General features: G+C 41.0%; 1 protein-coding gene across 1 annotated transcript in view; it reads right to left on the minus strand.

Moving 5' to 3' along the window:
- Positions 1 to 23,508, minus strand: part of alk (ALK receptor tyrosine kinase) — a 491,937-nt gene that overhangs the window by 73,293 nt on the left and 395,136 nt on the right. Inside the window, exon 6 of the mRNA XM_050061749.1 lies at positions 1,211 to 1,342. Coding sequence (XP_049917706.1) covers positions 1,211 to 1,342 — 132 coding nt within the window. The remainder of the gene's footprint in view (positions 1 to 1,210; positions 1,343 to 23,508) is intronic.

A 23,508-nucleotide genomic window follows, 5' to 3' on the forward strand; every position in this document is an offset into this window, starting at 1 on the left:
GACAGCTGGCCTTCACGCATCTGTGCACTCTTAGCATGATGACAGCACTCAGTGGAGAAGGTGTGTCGAGAGATATAGAGAAAAGATCTTAAATATTTCCCAGCCGACTCACAGCAATAAGCCTTTCCCTACAAGTCCCATCAGTCTGTGTCAACTAGACTTTCACTCCTCTATTTGTTACTGATATAGATATATGATTACCAGCCTTATTGTAGGAGAATGAGATATATGATTATGTTCATAAAACGTAATCCTTTGCTGTAAATGGTTGCAGGATGAAGTTAACGGCAAGCTGGCTTTGTGTTTTACAGATTATTATTTATGCTCAAATGTCCAAATCTGGCTTCTACAATCAAACGTTACACACACAGTACATTCAAATGGAGATTATCCCCCTGGGTTAGCCTCTCAGGCCAATTAGCACTGATAAGTCCTCCTTCAGTAGGAGGAGAAACTGCGCCTGGCTGGGATTTTCACCCTCTCGTTACCCTCTTATCTCTCAGCTCCCATAGTTAGCAAACCTATAAGCACAAGGGAGCAGCCATCATTTTAATAAGCACCACAAGGGAGGCTGACCTGCACTGTGGGCAGGAGCAAATTAATTCTGGTCGGTTTAATATGGGTGAAAAACTCTGATATCAAACTACAACATTTAAAAAAAACAGCAGGGGGTAAGAGTTTTGAACTGTGTATCTATTTATCATGAAGACAATGTAAAAATGCATGCAAGCAGGTTGGACTAAAAAAGAAAAGATCCTCCCCACACACACACACCTACACACACCTACACACACACACACACGCACACACAAACAGCAGGGCCTGGGGGACTTCACTTGTGAATAAGATGTCAGCATACTTGGCTAGTGTTCCTCCTAGGCCTCGAGAAAAGCAGAAAACAAATGTGCAAAGAGATAGAAATAACAACCATGGAATATGTCAAGGGTGAGAAATGCTAGCCAAGCATAGCTACGCTGCCTTTTTTTTTTTGTTGTTCCCTGCCTTTCCCCTCGCCTCTCTGTCGGCAAAGCTCGCGCAGACGCTCAGTTGTTGCTCTGTTGGGCAGGATGCAACGGCTTCATTAAAGACGACTCACTACGGCTGACCAACCACATGCAGCTTTGATCCAGAAACGAATGCGGGGAGGACAGTGGACACGTGGGCTTTCATTTGTATCAACAGCTGTGCTCCTGTAGCACGGTGTACTCACGACACAGGTCGCTTTCGTCATCGCCGAGCGGACAGTCTGTACTGAAGTCGCACAATTTGTCCAGCGGGATCCCAGGTCCCTGGTGACAGTGGTACTGGCCCTCCAGTGTGACGTTAGGGCCGGGGGAGGAAGCTGCAGAGAGGAAGAGGAGGAGAAGAAAGACAAAGAGAACTTGTCATATTAAATGTCCCCTCACACATGTCATAGAACATCTTGCAAACTAAAATATTTCCACAGTGCAGTCTGAATATTTGCTAGTCGGGAAATGAAGCAACAGAAAAAAAAAAGCTCCAGATTATGTCCCAAGTTAACTTATTGAGCATCCCTGCAAGATTTATAGGTTAGACACAAAACACAAATCAGTAGCTCGAGGTAAACATTACTTACACACAGTAGGAAATATACAGTTGCTACATAAAAGTACATCGGTCAGTGACACAGGCTAATATAACCCCTGACTGTAAACCCTGTATGACATTCGCAGACTGCCTGTAGCATCATAAATAACTTGGCCCAGGCTGCATACGCATCTGACTTTGAATCCAGTGCATATCCATCAGACAGGGGAACACAAGCAGCAAAAACAATGACCTAGATACTGTACCAGGTAGCACAAGGGGAGGGAGCGCGCACACACACACTCACAGACACCAATTGATATCATCCGTCTCAGCAACTCAACTGTAACCTGGGACATTTGCATATCTATGCAAATCAGAGCGTTGATATCTGCAGGTTGTGGAAACTGACTGCTCACCTCCATCAGAAGCTGATCACAGTAAAGAGAACAAAAAAAAAACTGTCCGCTGATTGAGATCAAGGTCCTCTCCCTCTCTCATAAGAAAAAAAAAAAAAAAAAAAAAAGAGAAGTGATTCTTATCATGAGTGACTGGCTCCGCTTACTGTAGTTCGCCCTTGATCCGTATTATGTAGATTTGTTCTCTATTCAGATGAACTTGGAGTCGGAAGTGTGATAACGTTGGAGACCATGACAGGACAGGCACTGTAGAGCAAATGCTGTTAGCTGAGCTGACAAGATAGGCAGTAATGCTCCGCTAATTTGAACACAAAGTTTGTAATGTATGTTCTCTTTGTTTCTCAGTTTGTATTAATTTCTGTCTGACATGATGATACACATTCAGGACCAGAGGTGTAGATTTTTGGGGGCATGCAGTGGACATGTCCCCCTCAATATTTAGAACATAAAACATGAAGAGGACTTTTATTTTGACCAAATTTAAGACATTTACACCATAAACTGATGCAGAAAGGCACAAATTGGCAGAGATAGGACCAACTTATTGTTCTGCAAATCACAAGAAAGTCTTGAGTCTTTGCAACCAAGTCCAAAATCAAGACTGACAAGTCCCAAGTCAAGTCCCAAGTCCTAAACCTTGAGTTTTGAGTCCCAAACAAGTCATAATGGTCTGTTTACTAAATGTAATGCCATTTTAACCATGGAACAAAAATGTTAGCTAAGCATTAGCGCACAATGCTAATATTAGCCTCTTTTTAAAGTTCTTTGTACAACTTCAAATGTTGAATGAGGATTTATGATCCACACCCTTTGCATGCTGCAATAAGTTAAAGGCGCTGTATGTAAGAATGTGGCCAAAATGGTTACTGCACTCAAATTCAAAATACTACCGCGAGTCGTGTCCGCCCCCCCTCCCGTACAGATTCGAGGTTGCTGGACAGCGGCACGCTGGAGACTGATTTGTTTGCCCACGGGCGGCTGCCGAGGCAGGGCCGCGTCGCCGCGTCCTTGATCTTCGGTTTTCCAGCGGACCGTTTGAGCAAGTCCGGCTTCTCTGCTGCTAACGCTGCTGCCGGGATACAGCTGAGGAGCCGGCTGATAATGCTATACTGGGACACTGCTAATGCTGCTTGCCGTGCTGCTGTAGCTCAGTCGTAACTGTAACTGATGCTGAGACTCTACTGACTGCGTGACTGGTAGACGGCGGTGGGTGGCGCAACAGGCCAAAAAACAAATTCAAAACAAAAACATGATTTGCGGACTATAAAAATGTTTTTTAAATGCAAATATTCTGGCTGTACTATTGTTGTCGGTGAGATCAGTATGTTATGTGAACATTATTCCTTAGTCTCTGTGACATATTAGGATGATTTTACGACTATTTGCTTTAGATTTCTTACATACAGCTCCTTTAAAATACAGATGTGGTTCAATTTTGGGAGTCAAACTATGGCAAAATTAAGCCTGGGGCTTCAGCCTATTCCTTTTTTGGTTATTGACTGTGAGAAAAGTTCTGTGAAATAATCTTTGTTTCTCTAGATATAGCCCATGTAATGGAAAGAAAAATCATCATTCATTCATTAATAGTTTCTTATTAAGTACCACGTGGATTTTTTTTATGCCAACATAATAATCTTGAGTATCATTTTTTTCCAACTGGTGCTCAGGAACGTAATATTGATCAGAAGCTGTTGGACTGGTTCAAACCAAGTGACTCTGGGGAATTAGGTGTCAACTTGCTGGAAATGACTAGTGTTAATGTTAGCTGATTCCGGAAATTAATTGATCTGTGGCACAGTTTTTAAACAACATACTTTTTAATCTTTGTCCAAGTTGAGTTGCAAGTATTTTTTGATTTTGTTAAGTCAAGATTTAAGTCATTAAATTTGAGACTGGAGTCCAAATCATGTGTCTCGACTCCACGCCTCTGGAAACTGGTGCCTAAAAATTCCCCAGAATGCAGGAAATTGAGTGTATACATACATATGTGTATATATATATACATATATATATATATGTAGCTCGGACTCACATTAGCCTGACACGCTCTACATTAAAACATTTAACATAAACATAAAACATAACAGAGAGCTATAAGTACCTGGGGGTACACATTGACAATAGACTGGACTGGGCTAAGAACACTAACGCCCTCTACAGGAAGGGCCAGAGCCGTCTCTATTTTCGACTGAGGTCCTTCAACATCTGCCGGACTATGCTCAGGATTTTTCTATGAGTCTGTGGTGGCCAATGCTATCCTCTATGCTGTTGTGTGCTGGGGCAGCAAACTGAGGGTGGCGGACACCAACAGACTCAACAAACTGATCCGCAAGGCCAGTGACGTTGTGGGAACGGAGTGTGACTCTCTGATGGTGGTGTCAGAGAGGAGGATGCTGTCTAGGCTACGAACTATCTTGGACAATGTCTGACACCCACTCCACCATGTGCTAGTCAGGCACAAGAGTACTTTTAGTGGGAGACTCATACCACCTAAATGTACCACTGAGCGCCAAAGGAAATCATTCCTGGCTGTGGCCATCAAACTGTACAACTCCTCCCTCTGAGTGGCCCTGAGACTTTTTCACACACACACTGCAATAATCTAATGTAACTTGTGCAATAACCCCATTTCACCCTGACTGTATATATTCTGTTTGTGTAANTTCACACACTGCAATAATCCAATGTAACTTGTGCAATAACCCCATTTCACCCTAACTGTATATATTCTGTTTGTGTAAATAATCTTGTTCATCTTACAATATATATATGTATACATACATGTATATATATATATATATATATATATATGTATACATACATACATACATATACATATTTGTAAATACTATTGCTTAAATTTCTTATATTTTCACATATCTTTCCTCTAACATAGGAACATAAATAATTTCTCCTCGGGGATCAATAAAGTATTTATGATTCTGATATCATTTGTCACAAGAAAATAAAACAACAAACAATCGAAATGTCACACCAAGTTAATCAGCAAGCAAACCTGTTTTAGCGTTTGATTAAGATTAGCAAGTATAACATCCCCTTCACAGGGCCAAATGTGTGGGTGTACTCGACGTAATTTAATATGTGTTAGGTAATATTTGTCAGCTCAAACTAAGGCAAAATTCAAATTAATTACCGGCTCGGCAAAGATGCAATATAAAAAGTTTAGGGCACACACTTAAAGTACATGGTTTCAGTAATGACTACAGTAGTTACTGCCACTGTAGTTGCACAGAAATTACTGTCTAGTTATAATGCAGTAGAGGGCAGAAATTTCACAGCTATGCCTGATTCACAGCACACTTCCCTCCTTTCTGTCACTGCGGTTGAGAAACCTTGAGGCCCAGTGGGAAACTGGCACAATCAACTCAATGGATTAGAAAGAGGGGGTGGCATTTTTTATTGGACAAAAACACATTAGTCAGGGGCCTCCCACAGTCCACTATTGTGGCAGGGCCTTAATGGCTGCAGAGAGACACATTAACATGTCAGTGAATAATCCAGTTCAAGTTCTTTGAAAACATATTAGCTTGAGTAAATGACTTTGATAATGAATGCCCTTTTTCATCAGTGCTGTGCTGCACACTATGAATCGACTTTTTACAAACTGAAGGCTGTGAACGGTGCATATGCTTGCACGTGCTAAATTACGGCCTAACAAACATGTGACATTTACAGAAGAGCACAGAAGAAGGCAAATATGCCATTTTTATTCAAATGAGGTGAGGCGGAGGCCTGTTTGTTTATGACCAACTGTGTGGGTATAGACGTGGTCTTGCCATGCGCACTGAGTCATGCTCAGCACATGCATTATGCATTCGTTGTGCTCAGTGGCTTCCTCTCTGTATAATGTTGACACCGCGAGCAGAACGATTTATCAAGAAAGAAAAAAAAAGTTAGCTAGAGTGCGCTGAAACCTTTGGGCAATGTAAATCCATCGATTTATCTTAGTTTGATGACAGTGGAGTAAAAAATGTATCAAATTCACAATGTCAATGAACTTTAAGCTCCTGGAGCAGGTAAGTGCAGCCAGACATGGCTGCTGCACTCCTGGCCTACCGCAGTTCTTAAATCACACTTGTCAGATTGTGTAAACAAGTGGGTCAGTGGGGGATGAATTGCCTGTGGGAGTAAGTGAGTTTTGTTATCCGTGTGCTCAGGGGGTTGGTTTGGCTTTGTGAGAGGAATGATGTATGAGTGGCGAGGAGCTGGAAAGGTGACTGGAGAGGGCACAGCCACCGCTGATAAATGACAAAATAGATAGGCAAACACGGCATCTAGGTACTTGTTGGACGCAGCTAAATGGCTATGTGTCTCTGTGCATGGCTGTTAACGTTACAAAAAGAAAAACACTGTCAAAGAAATGCTGGGGTTACTTTTCTTTAACATGTTAATTGCTTCTTCTTCTTCTAGCAGGTATAAGACACACACATGAACATAATGTAAATAGCTGTGCAGAAGGTGCACAGTTCACTTAAACTGAGCTCATTTTTGATCAAGTATCAAGTGATTGCACTTGATACGCTACTGCCAACTTAAAAGGAAATATTATTTCAAGTGTATATGACAAATGTTCAAAGGTGTAAGAAAAGAAAACAAAGCCAGCAGACAAGACAGAAACCTTTCATGCAGTAACAAAGCAAACCAATTCAGATATCAACAGAGACACTATTTCAGTCACAAGGAAATAAATGCTGTAGGACAAGGAGCTTTCATAAATTGACACACATAGTCGCTTAAGCAAAGGCATACTCCAGTTCCAATTCACACACCTCTGTGTTTGCTTTGTGTAACCGCACATTATATTTCTGATAAAAATCTGCTCACTGTAACTACCGTATCTCATTCCCATTACCACCTTCCGGCTCTGAAAGGTTTCATAACAAAATACGTTGCATTCCAAAATAATGTCAGCCGCATTGCTGTCTTCTTCAAGGTCCGCTGGGTTTTAGAGTCAGAGTTGCAGGTCTGTGCTGACATTGATCTTCTGTTGAGACGATGAGACAGACATCCTGCTGTTTACTGCACATCCCAGCCGTGTTGCTTTTGTCTAAATGTCAGGAAGGAGTGAAGAGAGCCAGAGCCATCAGTCACCATCCACACTGTTTAGGTTGCCAGGATTTATTGTTGACAACTCTTCAGTGTGTAATTGTTCAACAATTAACACGTAACCAGATAAGAGTTAATTAAAGCATGTAAATGCTATCAATGTATGCTGTAAAAGCTGGTGCTTTCACCTGTTTCACTTGTCTATCACTGGTAATGGCTGTTCCCATTAGAGGATGTTTTGTGTAATGGTCTTATGCGCTGTGACAGGGTCAGAGGTTATTATAGTGCGTACATTTCTGCTACATGACATGCTGGAGTCATGTTTGAAAAAGTTATTTGTTCTGTAAATTTGCTTTGGCAATTTACATAACTTGGATCTAGTAACATTTACATAACTTCTCACAGTCATTAAAGCATTTCTCAACCTGGACCCTGTTCTCCCATGTTTCTGTGTCCCATGTGTGTGACAAATGGGAAGAACAATTTGTGAAATTTGCCTAATATTGAGTGAGATGGCTGCAGTTGGCAACAGGCTACAGTGTAACCACTGGGGCACGTTAGCACCATCAATTATATTGACTAAAAGTGCTTGTTTTTTGGCGCTGACAGGCTCAGACTGTTATTCCAAGTGTATGACATTACAGAAAAGATCCCTACAGAGATAGTCCTTTTTAAAAAAGAGTTAGACACTTTTTGTTTAACTTGTTTAACAGCCCCAAAATGGCTACAGCAAAGCCACCAGACTCCATTTAAATAAACAGTAGTTTTAGCGTGAATAGAGCCAACATATTTTCACATCTAAGTGGATGGATTAAGGGTTTTTCAAACAAACCAAAGTTAGTAATTGCTGGATGAGTGGAAAGACTAACAACAATGTTTTTTGTGAGTTTTATTTTGTTACTTTTAACTTTGAATGAGGGGTGTTTTACAATGACAAAATTAATGGTTATTTAAATGGGGTCTGTGGCTTTGGCAATAAGTTTTGGGCTGTTTCTGGTGTAACAAAAAGCTTCTTACTCTTTAACAATTATGTCTATTTCTGAAGGGATACAGACACTTAAAACAGTTATCTGAGCCAGTCAGTGGCAAAAACAGGCACTTTTAGTGGATGTAAATTGACGGTGCAAACAGGCCCCAAGTAGTTACATTGCAGCCTGTTTTGCTGTTACCAACTGCAGCCCATTCGATACTTGGCCAATTTCAGAAACTGTTCCTCCCTTTAGTCACTTAAGTACTATTCAGACGGGATTAGTTTTACATGGGGATGTGGACTAATGTCAGTTTACCACAGGACGTCTGTAATATAAATGTCCAATTCTCACAGGACAAGAAATCTCCCTAATTCTACCACAGATAGGAGTGGTAACTCGGTTTGCTCCCTGTCGGCATGTGCGTGCTACATTACTTCCTGTAAGCCTCAGCTGAAGGATAATAATAATTAATGATTAGCCCAATATGAAATATTGCCCAGAACCAGAAGTCTCGTGGTTCTGAAAAGTGCTTTCTTCTCGACCTTTTTGATTGGTCTCCCACGTAGGGCTATGCGATCATTGGTTGTAAACAGGACGTGACAAAATATTTACATACATTTTTACAGGGGATCGCATTCGCATGGGATTAACATTATCCAAGGTATTTTCTCCGGACTGTTTTAAAGAAGGTAAAAGTCGCCGTAATTTTTACTGACATTATCCGTAATGATTACAGACATGGCGCGTTCGGACAGGACTAAAATCCATGGTGATAATTACTTTACCCCACGTTAAACTAATCCCGTCTGAATAGGGCTTTAGACACAAAAACATGGGCAAATGGGTCCAGGTTGAAAAAGACCAAATATGTCTGCATACAATGCAGTTACGTTAAGAGATATAGCAAGTACAATGCTATGGTCCAAATGTCTTAAAATATACTTGCGTTAAATGTTAATTAAATGTGCAGTAGTTTAATAATTTTCACTTAAGTACCTAATGCAGGCCCAATTATGGACAACTAAGGAGACAATTTTAAGTCTAATACTTTCTTCTCACATCTTCCAATGTCAGCTGAGCCTGTTTTAAGGAAGTTTTGTTTTCCATCTGCCTCTCCAGAAAATCCTCGTCATCAGATTTCCAGCCAAGCCGCCCTAATTTTTCAAGTTTCATTAATGCCATCTGCTGCTTACAGGATGAAAATTAGGAAACGCTTCACTTACAGCAGATCAACAGCAAAACTGAGCAAAAGAGGAATAAAATGACAAGTAAAATGCGGGCTGGAAGTAGACGAGATGCCCAAAGTTTCATCCTAACTGTCTTAAGTGCTGTCAAGATTGTATGTAAGATATGATGAATCTCATAAAAGATGAAGTCCATGAATAAAATCAATATGGAGGGTGGCACATGGTGGCTCTTTACAGTCGTGCAAATGGTCAGAGGTATAGAATATTGAAACAAATAAGTTGTGCACTGGTTTGGAGGTGGTTCCCTTTTCCACACTAGTTGAAATCAGTTCAACACATAAAATTTTTGCATAACAGCGTCATGCATACTGTGCTTTTAAGATTCCACTGATAGAGATGTCTCACTCGGCAGGATATCACTAGATCATGCAAAGCAGTTTGTCTGGCCATTTGAATAAAACTTCTGCTATGGTTTGGTGGACACTGTTTGTAGATTTGAATACAGACAGACGTGTCCTTGTTGAAGTGGAGCTGCAGCCTTGATTCGTGGAGAGGGTATACTCGTACTGAAATTAATATGGCTTTTGTTTTCCTACAGATGAGCAAGCATGTCAGTCATATTTTGAAATCCCTCTGTGTGCTCTGAAACAACAACAAAAAAACTGAAGAGTCTGAAGAATTGCCCGGCTTGAAATCTGCTTGTGTGCTTTTTGTGTGCAGAATGGAAATAAGTGGAAACTACACGGAAAAATCAAAATGTAAAGGAAAAAACAGACCATCACAGACCTGATTGGGTCTAGCATACAAATCAGCAGCAGTTAGAACTCATATAACCTTTTCAGCTCATTCATTACTGTGTATTCTTTAATCCCACATGCCCAAATGGAGGACTGTTCTCTATCACAGGGGAGGAAATACTCAAGGGACCCAATCAAGGGCGGCGCCACTATCTTGCCACCACACTGACGGCAGAATCTGGAGATATTCCTGGAGATTTACAGGGGCTGGGATGCTGAAGATGGATGCAGCTGAGTTTCCCACTGGACACTCGACAGGACAAGAAGTATTTGCTCATGAATTCAATTAACTGCACACAGCCATGCTCGATTGGTCAGAGCTCTGCCCAATCACTATCACTATCTGTCATGCTCCCTGCTGGAGAGACAGCAGCCCACACAAGGGCAGACTAGTGGAGATAGAAAATGAAAATAATACCTTTAATGTCTATTCTATATTCTAGAATGTGATGTGCTTTTTTTTTTTTTACAAACTGAATGGGTATATTGTGATGTTCATGTGATGGACTCATTGTTATATTACAAATACATTAATATTTATCTGAATAATCTAATTTGCTTACTCACATCAAGTTCAAGTTAATTGTCATGTAAAAACATTACAATGAAAAACTTGTGCTCTGTGGCATTCTCTGCCTACACAAAGGACACACATCCTCGACTACAACAACGACACAGACAAGAAACAATATACAGTATATACAATCTACAAGCAACAAATACAATCGACAAGCAACAGATGCATATGGATGCATCCACTGCTCAGCAAGAGGCTATTACTGTGATGGGTGGTCTGTGATTTGATACTGGGGTTAATGTTTTTTCGATGGAGGAGAGCAGCATGTAGGGAGTCGCCAAAGTACAGTGCCATCTTGGCAGGTGAACTTTTGATGCATGCAATTAAACCCGACGCATGCATTGTGTATTCTTGGCAATGTATTTAGACAATTAACCTGTAGACCAACGGGGAAAGAGTTTATTCTGGTATAATCTACTTAATTCAACAGGGGTCATAATTTCCCATTTTGTAATCAAACTGATCCATTTTGTCTATCCACACTGAAGTTAATAAAACAAGAAGAAAGGATGAATGAAAATTGGTTATATTGAGCTGTGTAGAAAACATTGCCTACTTAGAAATGGCAACATAGGTTATTGATTTTAGTGCATGTGGTTGCCTTGTTACGAAGTTGAAACAAAAAGAGCAGCAAAATGTATATCCTTGGGCCCTATTCCAGTAGGAACTCAACAAAGGATCTGAAGCTCCATTTATGAGTGAATAGGTAGTAGGTAGCTTGATATTTCTTTTTCTCCCACACGATAAGGGAATCAATTTTTCAACATTGGCCTGTTTTATAACTGCACATTTAACATGCGAGTGTAGTGAAAGTGATGCTAAGATCCAATTTACTGCATCTGTATCTGCTCTGGCACTAACCTCATTAAACATCCCATTACAAAATGTAAACATCACTATTTTATAAACCTTCTCATTAAAATATGTGCCTAAAAAACGAAAGAAAAAATGACCCCAAGCACTCCACACAATGAGGTATGTAGACTTTAAATTAAAAAAGAAAAATAAAATTACTGTTTGATTGCGAGCTTGTGCCCTGAGTTTAATTAAACATTATATTTTAATTAAGCTAAAAATGTTCATGAGCAGCAGACATTTTATTGCTGTTTCTGTTTCAAGAACCAGTGCTGTAGTATTTGAGACTGGTCTCAAGACCAGTTTTTGAAGGTCTTTGTCCAGGGCGTAAAATTAACATTTTACCTCATCTGCCATTGGCTAGTGACCTCCAAAAATTTACCAGCCAAACATATTTTTCACTAGCCAAATAAAAAAATTGTGCCTTATTTGACGAAAAATAATTACCTTACGTTTTTAGTATGAAAATCCAACTTTAGGAAAATCCAACCGTCCTCTGTGTTTCTTTGGCGTGCTTGGGGCGAAGGCTGCAGCTCATCGTGTTGGTGTGCGGGTTGTAGGTCAGCCATGACCGCGGCTGGCCAGCCTCGTCTAGTTTCCGTTTTTCAATAAAATGCCATGCGACATTTGTACTCCGTTTAACTGTCTGTTCTTCTTGTCCAAGTCCAACATGTTCATCTTCGTTTTTCCTCTTTTCTGGCGGTGGCTTCACGGCAGAAATGTGTTGCCACATCTTGCTCAGAAGTTACCATAGAATGCCCGGGAAACAAGTTCCAGTAGCTGACGTCATGCGTTCCCGGCACATGTACAATAAGCCGTGAGGGTCAAAATAGTCTGACACAGCCAGAGGCGGTCCTGGCTAGTTTTACGCCCTGGGCGAACCATCCCTCGGTAACCCCCCCAACCCCCCACCGCTCCCCACCCCCTACAGTACGATACCAGTGAAAGTATCACGGTTCTGAGTAGTATCACGATACCACAGCAAAAATGAGGCAATGTGCCTTTTGTCATTTATAAAAAGATAAATCACTTTTCTATAATACATCACTGATATTTCAATGGAATAAATTAGTTTTTAACTTATTCATACTTCAAAAACAGCATCAATAAGTGATTAACATAAGGGGGATCAAAATAAAAATAAATAAATAAAAATCAACCAGCCACCCTCCTCCCCTGACAAGTAAAGAACAGTCCCTTCATAAGTAAAGAACAGTCCCTAAAGTGCGGTGAGGTTTGTCGGCCGTTACCTGCCACAAAGAGAGAAATGTGAACGGCTCGTTTCTCCTCTGACATGCCACATACCTGTGTGCTGCCACGGCTCGGTTGTCCAGGTACTACTGGGCAGTCATGACACCGACGAAAGAGGAAATTACTGGACCTGGAGTCGGACTTCTCTGTCGCTGGTAAGCCGTTATCTTGCGCCGCAGAGCACTATGAGCCTCTGTCGTGTTCCTGTCTGTGACCCCCGTTCAACCCACAACCGCCAGAATTCGCCTTTCCTTTCTGCTGCTGGTTGAAACGTGATAATAGGGGCGCCCCAGCCCCCACTCCACTAACTTGACGTGGAAATGAGTGGTAGTCTAGAAAACTGGCGAGGTTTTTTTTTTTTTTTTTTTTTTTTTGGAGGGCGCTCCAGGACCGCCCAGGGCCGCTCAGACCGCCCAGGGCGCTCCAGGACCGCCCAAGGCCGCTCCAGGACCGCAATCTATGTGAGGGCGCACGAGCTGGTCTCGGTCTTAACTTGGTCTCGACTCCTCAAAGTCTTGGTCTTGTCTTGGTCTCAATACACTCTGGTCTTGGTCATAACTTGGTCTCACTTCAGGTGGTCTTAACTACAACACTGTTGGGAACATTATTCGATTTTTATTTTCTTACTAACTATTTTGACTAAACATTTGTAGTAGACTTCCTTGTACAGTAGAAACAAAATGCAACTTGCAGGTAGCATCAAAGCAACAGCACTAAAAGTCAACATACTAACATGCTGTTGAGCAGGTACTGGTTTAGGGTGTTAGCGTGCTAACATTTGCTAACTGACGCTAAAAGTATGACTGATGCTGATGGGAATGTCATTAGTTTTAGCAGGTATTTTAGACGTAAGCCAAAGTATTGGAAATACTGAAGTTTTGACCCAATGGTGGAGCTAGATGAAACGTCAGGTGATCATCAAAGTTATCACGAAGCATCCTCAGGGAGGCATGGATGTCTGTACTAGATTTCATGGCAATTTGTCCAGTTGTTGCTGAGACATTAGACTCAAAACCACAAATGTGAACCCCATGGTGGCATCAGAGTTGAAGTCAGGGGATGACCAAAGCAAGTAGCATTCATCCTCTGGGTGATGTCTACAAAATTTAATCGCACTATGTCTACTGGCTGTTGAGTTATTTAAGTTAGGACCAAAGTGGTGGACAAACTGATCAACTCTGCCATCCCTAGAACCATGCTGCTAGCATGGCTAAAAATAAATGATCAGACTACGATCCCTAACTCTGAACTGGTCACTGTGACTGAACTACCACCACACACTCACAATGGGACACTTGCTACATTTCAGCATTGCTCACAGATTCTTTACTTTGCTGGCTGGTTGTGTGACTTCATAAAACGTTTTATACTGCTACACACTCAAATTTCAGGACAGAAAGTCCGAGATTGAAACCGCTGGGAATGATCCTTTCTGCTACTTTTACTTTTATCTGCACTTCGTGTGGTCACTTCCTTGAAATATACAAAAGTCTGACATTCACATTGGGCATTATCTTTTCTTTGTATCTTACTCATGAATCACAAAAGCATCACATGCTGGCTTTTCTCACCTTTGAGGCTTCTTGCATAACTACCTCTACTAGTGTATGAAGTAAACATTGTTATCGACAAAGCATGCAGAGCGGCTTTGACATCAAAGCCTCTGTCCCACAGACAGAGTGGTCGTGGTGAGATTGTAGCCTTTGTTTAGTTCCATCAGCATCATACCGGAGGGCTTTGATTCCTCAGTGTAAACTTGTCCTTGATGTTGCACAGTTTTTTGGTCTGATTACAGGGGGCAGGTTTGGATCCATTTCAAAAAGGATATAGACTCACTGCACTAAATTTAAGGTTGGAAATATGAAGGATTGCGTATGTGTAATTGATTTCTTCACCTCAGAGGGATGATTTTTATTCCGCCATTACAGAGGTTGTCAATGATGGGTTTTATTGAAGGGTAACCTCTATTTTTCAACCTGGACCATATTTTCCCACATTTTTTGTCTGTAAGTGACTAAAGAAGACAGCAATTTTTTAAAATTGGTCCAGTATTGAGCGAGACCACTGCAGCTGGCAGCCATGAAACAGACTACAATTTTACGTCAATAAACAATTGAGCATGATCAGTTTATGTTCACTAAAAGTGCTTGTTTTGCCACTGACAGGCTCAAATTATTATTCTAAGTGTCTGACCACATTGTAGAAAGGATCCCTACAGATACAGACTGACTTTGTTGGAGTAAGATCCTTTTTGTTTAACCAGAAACATGTTGTTATTGCCAGAGCCATCAGACTCTATTTCAATAAACATGAATTGTATCATTGTAAAACACACTTCATTCAAACTCACAAAAAAAAATCTTGGTTTGTTTTGTCACTGTTTCAACAATCACCAGCTCTGGTTTGTTTGAAATATACCCATAATTCACCCAGCTAGATGTGAAAATATGTTAGCTTTACACACCCTAAAATGACTGTTTATTTAAATAAAGCCTGATGGCTTTGGTTAGGATGATTTCAGGGCTGTATCTGATAAAAGAAAAGGGAACTTACTCTTGAATAAAAAGGTCTGTCTTTGTGGGGACCCTTTGATAATATCAGACACATATATATACTTATACTTAAATAGTAACAATGAGTCTGTCAATGGCCAAAACAATCACATTTAGTGCTGTTGCACACAAACACGATTACTCTCTCAATACCTGACCAACTTCAAAAAAATGTTGGCTCCATTAGTCATTTTGACACAAAAACATAGTAAAAAATAGGATCCAGGTTGAAAAATACCTAAGTTCTCTGTAACATTACCGACTCGGTGATTACTCACTGCCTCAGGATATGTCAGAGGCCACTTTCTGAGGACATAAAATCTGCCAATGTTGTTAAAGTTTCTACTAGTTGGAAGTCAGGAAGGTCGTAGAAAAGTTACTGAGTCTTCTTTAGAGCTCCCAACAGAGTCCATGAAATATAACCATTGAGCAAACTTCAGTGTACAACACAGTAAAGCCTGTCATTTGAAGTGAAATGAATGGAAGTGACTCAATGGCCAGAAGAAGTATTTCATGCCAGCATTCTACGCAGAAATATCCCCTCTACAGAATAAAATGACATTTAGGATTGCTGCATCTTAATGACTGACTTTTCTTCAATGATGCTTAGTCCATAACATCCAGAAATTTCCACCTCTCTGCCAGGTCAGGGTTGATTTAGACATCTGTTCCATTTGGCATATGTATGCAGGGAACACTCTACTTGGTGCCCTGGGCCATTTAACACTTGCTCAATATCTTAAAATGAAACTGCCTGTGTAGACTGCCTTGGAAAGGTGCCTGCAACAGAAACCCTGTTTGTGTTGAGGGGATGCTGCTCGCGGAAAGGCCTAAGGCAACAGATTAGAGGTAGAATGTGATGAAGCTTAGTACTGCCAGAGAGGGCCTTGTCTCGGCAGGTTGTATCTTCTGTTAATTGATGAGCGCTGTTTTTTGTTTTCTCATTGTCATTGGACATTGTCACTGGGCTAAAGATGTTGTAACTGCAGCAAATTTTCAAGGGACCCAAAAGCATACAGAGCGATTAAAGACCCACAGAACCCACAAGAAAAAGAGACAGATATCTATCAAATTACCTTCGAGTAAAGCTGGCATGTAGATGAACTGCTAATTGCCCTCGAGGCTCCCAAAGTGCCTCATTTTAATGTACTTATCTTCATGTACTTATGAAATTGAGATGCAATAATCTTGTGATCAAAAATAACTTTTTAGTTCTGTTATGTTAATCCAGGCCCACAGGCGGATAGTAAAATCCATATTGAAGTTAATAAAACAAAAACAAAGAATAAATAAAAACAGGCATATTGAGCTTGTGTAGAAAACATTGCCGAACTAGAGATGGCAATATGGATAATGGATTGTAAAGCATGTGGTGGCCCTCTTACAGTAGATGCGCAACAGCAAGGATTTGAATTTCCATTTATGAGCAAATGGGTAGTAGGCAGCCAATCAACAATTAACTTGGTATTTTTATTGATTCCAAACAATAGGAAAATCGATTTTTTCAGCAGTGCTATGTTTTATAACTGCAAATTCTACATCTGAGTGTGGTGAAAGTGATGCGCCAATCCAATATACAACACCGGTATCTGCTCTGACACTAACCTTATTAAACATCTCATCATAAAATGTAAACATCACTGTTTTAAAAACCTTCCCATTAAAATAAGCATGAGCCTAAAAAAATATGACCCCTTGCACTTTCACACAATGAGGTATGCAGACTAAATAAAAAAAAAGAACACTACTGTTCGATGGGGAGCTTGTGCCCTGGATTTAATTAAAGGTTATATTTTAATTATGTTAACACTTTTTCAAGTGCAGCAGACATTTTATCGCTGGTTCTATTATAGGAACAATGTTTGATTTTATTTCCCAACTTTTAACCTGTGCTACAATGGGGAAATCAAATGCCAGCGAAGCATAAACTGTCGGAAGAACAATGTTGGTGAGTTACAACCGCAAAGGGGGAACAGAGCTCTCCTTTTTAGGCCTCTCTTTATGAATATCTTTACAATATACTGAAGTGATGATGTGAACAAAATAATGTACACTGTGCCACGTATTCTCACATGTGTCCTACTCAGGCAACCAACATTTTGGCCTTTATGTTACTGGTCAGGAAAACAAACTATCCACCTGTTAAATGACCTTTAAGAACAACACATATGGTCGACTAAATGCTGCTGCAGCCAAGGGCAAAACTGCACCCAGTAATCAGCCATAAAGCTTAATCCAGCCGGTCTTTCAATCTAATTAACAGATACATTTGAAAAAACAACATGAACACAATTAGGTGGCCAAACATACTGACAGACTAGAAGAAATGCAGGTTGTGGTTGCAGTCACTTCACCTCAGCAAGAAGCGTGCACATTCCAGATCCAGACAACATTCTGATCCTTGAAAGGTTCAATATTAGCTCTGAGAGGTCAGCTGCAAAACACAGTGGGTAGTTTCTACTAAATATTTAGTACATAAAAGATTGAACACATCAGCTGCACTGCATGCTTTAAAGAGACAGTTCACCCCCAAATCAAAAATACATTTTTCCTCCTACCTGTGGTGCTACTTTTCAATCTAGATCAGGGGTCTTCAACGTTTTTCAGGCCAAGGACCCCTGACCTCAAAGACACACAGAGCAGGGAGCCCCTACTACATATCCTGTATAATACTGAATTGAGATAATTTTTAGAAACTTTTTTGGTCTAATCTCACTTGTTCGTGCCTGTAGCTGCTAAGTCAGCTGCAGTTGTAGCATGGCTTGGTGCATTAGCCTCACCCACTGCACTTACACCTGGGTGTCTGAGGTGGATGGTATGTCTGTCTCTTGCTCTAAAAGTTACAAAATGATCCATAGTGGCTCACAAGAATGTCTGTACAACTGGAAAAACTATACAGCTAATTTGCCAATATATTTCAGTAGTGTGTAAATGCCGTCATAGATAAGTGCCGCACAGTGAGTGGCACATGGTGATTTAGCGTTAGCTAGCTTACATAACTGAAGAAGGATTCATGGGTAGCTTATGATTAATGTTGAGTACTGTTAATTAAATGTTCTTTTTTATGAGCAGGCCAGTTTATTTTTCCTAATGATATATTGGATTCCCATTAATGTGTATTTTCAGACATATCTTAATTTTCAAAAAACAAAAAGAACTTCTATCAAACAATAATTTGGCGCCCCTGCCCAGCCAACATTTGTATGTGGGGCCCATGTGGGTACAAATGACCTGAGAAATGGACCCCATATGGCATTGTCCACTGGTTCCATATTGACCCTACGCCAATTGCTCACGTGGGTGGGTTTACCCAAGTGGGCTCCACACTGGTTGTGCTAGGGCAACCTGGGTAGCAACTGTGATGGGCCCAAATCTGGCACCTTATCTCAGGCTCACTTGTGTGAACCCACACGTGTGGGCGATTGGCAATATGGAACCTGTGAACGATGCCATATAGGGCCCATTTTTCAGCCCATTTACTACCCACGTGGGCCCCACGTACAAATGTTGGCTGGGTCGGAGTCTCAGACCCCCGTGGAAGACCCAGGATGGTTGGTGGGTGTTGTTCGGTAGAGAGAAAATAGTTCCCACATGAAACTGCTCATAACAAGGTCTGTGGCCTATCTTATGTAACCATGTCATGTTTTTTAGAAACTGCTGTTGAGTTTTTCTAATATATTTTTTGGTGCTTTTAACAACATCACAAGCAGAGTGCCATCTAGTTCCATTATATTTGAGAGAAGACATACATCTCTGTGGACAATATCTCCAACACAGAGGTAAAACATGTTTTTTGATTTTGGGGTGAACTGTCCTGTGAAGATTAGACAGAACAGTTTACCAACCAAAAAAAGGCAGAACTGTCTTCAAACTACAGCCTTAATTCCAGGAGATCATGAGTGAATGCAGGCATCTTTACAATATATGCTGACCAAATGGGCAAGCATGTTAAACTTTTTCATCTTAGCCAATATATTGTATGTAGGAAAAGTACTATATACGGTAGTTCTCAAACTATATGCTACATTTCTGTGCATTTAGTAGGAAAAGAACTACAAAAACAAAATAATTTTCTGCATTCACTTACTATGTTTTTGAGCTCTTAATACTGAATGTTTCTTCCTTGCACACATATGAAGAAACAGAAAAACATGTGTTTAAATTACTAATAGTGTCAATACCTCTTAGAGCTGAGGGCTGAAAGCTGCAAAGCTGCCTGGTGCAACCTAAACATGAAAAGTTTTAGTGTCTTAGGCCAGAAGCCTCCCACAGTAAATAACTTAATAATAATGTAGTCGCACTTTTTTTCCCTTTTTTTTCATCTAAAAAGTTAGGTGCGGGTTATAGACCGGTGAGACCTATAGACCAAGGTAAATGCTGACATAGGTAATTTGACCCACAAGATGGCGCTACGTTAGGCTGACCAAACGTCCTCTTTTGCCCGGACATGTCCTTTTTTCACGTCCCGTCCGGGGCGTCCGGGGGTCTTTTATAAACTGATGATAATGTCCGGTTTTCCGTGTGTTTGTGTGTGTGTGTGTGTTAGAGTGTGGCAGCATATTTCTGTCCGAACCCGAACCGAGCCCGACATTATTTAATGACCAAAGCACTGAGTTTGTGTCACACAGTGGTTACAGGCTATTTAACAGGCCGGGCGTGCGCCGTGGGTGCTCAGCTGCGGAGAGGGAGACCTCTGTGTTTGAGACGGGAGCGGGAGGTGGGAGGTCCGACACTTCTAGCGAGAGGAGAGGGAGAAATAAAACAAAATAAGATAAAATAGGAAAAACCTGTCTCCCTCTTTTATTTTATTTTCAGCGTTTAATCAAGGCGGAGGCAGGCAGCTGGAGGTCCGAGACTTCCAGCGAGGAGAGAGGTAGAAACAAACAGCCAATGTGTGTCTGTGTGTGTTATGTTCAGGTGTTGTCACGTAAATAACAGTGCCCAAGCAATAAACAGGACAGACAATAGGATTTTATTTATTTTTACACTACATTTTCACTGAAAGCTGACCGATGTTGTTATACCGTAATTTTATTTCCTGAAGAGGTTGTTTGGAAAATTGCAATCTGAAAAGTAACCAAAGCTGCTTAAGAGGTTATTGTGTTCATAATTAAAAGCGTTGATCCAGTGTATGGACACAGCAGGGGGTAAATCTGGTACTGAGATCATAAGATCCATGTACAGGATGTGTCTTTTTGTGTGTCAGAGGAAAATCACACCTTGAGCTCACAAGGATGAACGTAATGCCCTACTTGCAATATTTTCCACACCTGCTTGACATTATTCAGTCTGCACATGTGTGCGCCCGCAGAGCTGATGAGTCTTTTAAAGATTGACAATGAAACAATGAAACCAGTTATCACTCATCCTTATGGGCCGCTGCGTCACTGTTTGACATCCCTCAACCCTTAAAAATTTTCGGCAATTTTGACATTCTTTTGATCTTATAAACACACTCTCACACTGTTGTGACAGCATGACGTTTTTATATATATATTATCAGCCCTTGCTTGTTAACTGATAACAAAAACTCGAGGGATGAGATTATTTTATTCATGCAGTCAAAGTGAAATTGAAAACTTAATTAAATGCTGGAGATATTCTGCGTATTTAAAGGCGAGTCTCAGTACCATGCTATGACACTGAATGGCTTTTTTTTTTCTCAACAAAACCCCCCCATCAACCATCCATCCACACGTCTAACACGCTGTCCACTCCACCGGCTCTCTCCGAACCCATTTCCCTCATTGCCTCCACAGGGCTGTGTGTGATTGATGGGCCTAGGGACACCCTCACGCTGCTGTGTACCTAATCGCAAAGTATAGACTCGCCGTAACACTCCATTAAGGGCCTGCAGCAGCAAGGTGTAATGGTTAGGGAAATGGGCCAGGGAAGGGAAGGTCACCGGTTCAAATTCCCACAGGGTTCGCCGTCGCCTTGTCTCTGCTACATGTCCAATTGGAAAAATGAATTGTGACAGTTTGCAGGGTAATACATGAGCACAAATAGGAATTTGCTCTTCAGTGGACATACATTGTTATGAGTGTAAAGGCAAATGTGACCTTCTGCCTTGCCACAGCACTGTGATGAAGGCAAAGTCAAATCTGCTATTGACACAATCAGGTAATGAGCTTGTCAGTCATCACAGTCATCTCTGTTTACTTCCAGGATGAGGAACTGTAGGAGGTTACGAGTGTCATTGACAGGTTTGTTGTGCTTGAATAATTACGTTCTCTGTACAGCTATGCCAGGACCATCAGAGAAAGACCAGCAGAAGGTGGGACTCTAACTTCCTGTCAGGAGGATGAGCTGCAGAGATAGGCATATAACCACACAAGTCACTTTAGGGGCAACAAATTGGATTGCTTGTTGGCCCTGTGACTGATGAGTTAATTAAAGTGGAAGGGTATGGAGAAAGAAGTCAGACACTGCTCCATTTATTTATCCCGTATTGACTATATCTCCTCACACTTCACTGGGTTGAGTAATCGCTGCCTTTCTGCTCAAGAACACAACTAAGAGGGAGGAAATGGACATTGTCAAATTTCCAATTCAGATTCAACTGATCACACGGAGAGCTGATTAGGGCTGAATTTATGTGCAGGATTTAGATAAATTTGAATCAGCCAAAAGCAAATGGGGAATATTATGACTTCTGACTGTTAATATTGTATATCTCAAGGCAGACATGCTCAAACGTCAACAAGTAATAACGCACTGCAAGGCCGGAAATGAAATTAATCACTGGAATGTTTTCCTCTCTCACTGATTTGAAAATCCTCAGAATGAATCGTGCTTTTCTTACTAATTTTTGCTAATTTGCTCCAAGTCTGCAGGAAAATGTTATGCAAGTGTACCATTGAGAAATACAGAACATTTTGTGTCCACAGACTTCTGGTGAAATTAAAACTTCACACGTTTGGCACTCAATCGAACACAATTATTCAAACTCAGGTTTGGATAAGGCTTTGTGCCGCCCACCCCAAAAAACCTGACAACACAGGTCATTAATAGCAGTAATTAGCCAATTTTGAGCGCAGGGGCCTGGAACAAATAAAGCAAACAACTCTCTTTGCCAGGGACTGAGTGTGAGAGCCTTAATAGGGCACCCTGGTTTCATGTTCTTTGCTGGGTAGGTTGGAAGGTAATTTGAGCCCAGGTCTGTGACAGGTGCTGAAGGGGAAAGTGGGGGAGGTTTAGAACACCGCGAAATATGGTGAGGCCACATGGCGAGCGTGCCGAGACGGATTAGGGCTTAGTTTGGGAGTGGGATGTGTATGGAGGGTGTTGTGCTGGGGACCCAGGTGGTGCCTGAGAAGAGTACAGCACGTCTGCGTACTTTTTCTCTCTACTAGCCACGGCTTTTGTGCTGCCTGGCAAGAGGAACACAGTGAACCCAGAGCAGAGAACAATTAGACACTGTTCAGCCGAAGCTGGATTTGCATGAGCAATAGCGCTCACTCCGATCTGGCCTTACAGTGACAGAAAAGGCAGTTAGACAAAGAATCACCGGAGAGTCAGTAATATGATATCGATTTGTTTTGTAGTTCCTTTTATAAATTTTACTTTGTTCTGCACTTCTATCAGAGGCTTTTTTTTTCCTCCTGCAGAGTGATTCTGAGGACAATTTGAGAAAGTTTTCTCAGTGCATTTACATATTTGACAACCAAATCCACATGTCATGGAGGAGTCAGGTGTTGCTGATTCGTTGCCAGTGCAGGCCAGCTGTGAGGAACTCAGCTGCAAATGATGAATTGTTCCCTTTAACTCACTCCTCTGACCCGACCTCAAGTCCCAACAACCCATCTGAACCGATTTTGAAGAATTAGAGCTAAGCAAATCTTTCCTGTCCAACCATGTTCCTCATTCATCCAGAGCTAAATACTGAACGGGCATTAAAGCTATTTCATTGTTGCAGAGCTCAAAGAGACTCTGCCTCTACAAAAGTAGAGGAGATTACATTTGCCAGAATGTGTGTATCCCTCTGAATTCAAAAAGAGGCCTTAAGGGATGGTCACATTTTTTAGGATGATCTGTATAGTGCTATAGAAAAATACAGAACATAGAACATACAGAATTAGGGGAGTAATGGTACACAAAAATCTCGGTTCGGTTCGTACCTCAGTACACAAGTCACGGTTCGTTTTTTTTCGGTACAGTAATGAAAAAAATAGACAACTATTAAATATCTTTTACTTATTGGTAACCTTATTAAAACATACCACCACAGCAGTTAACTCTTTTTACACAATTTTTGAATGAAACAAATATATATAAAATCCTG

The sequence above is a fragment of the Epinephelus moara genome, chromosome 14 (genome assembly GCF_006386435.1).
Source record: "Epinephelus moara isolate mb chromosome 14, YSFRI_EMoa_1.0, whole genome shotgun sequence".
Lineage (NCBI taxonomy): Eukaryota > Metazoa > Chordata > Actinopteri > Perciformes > Serranidae > Epinephelus > Epinephelus moara.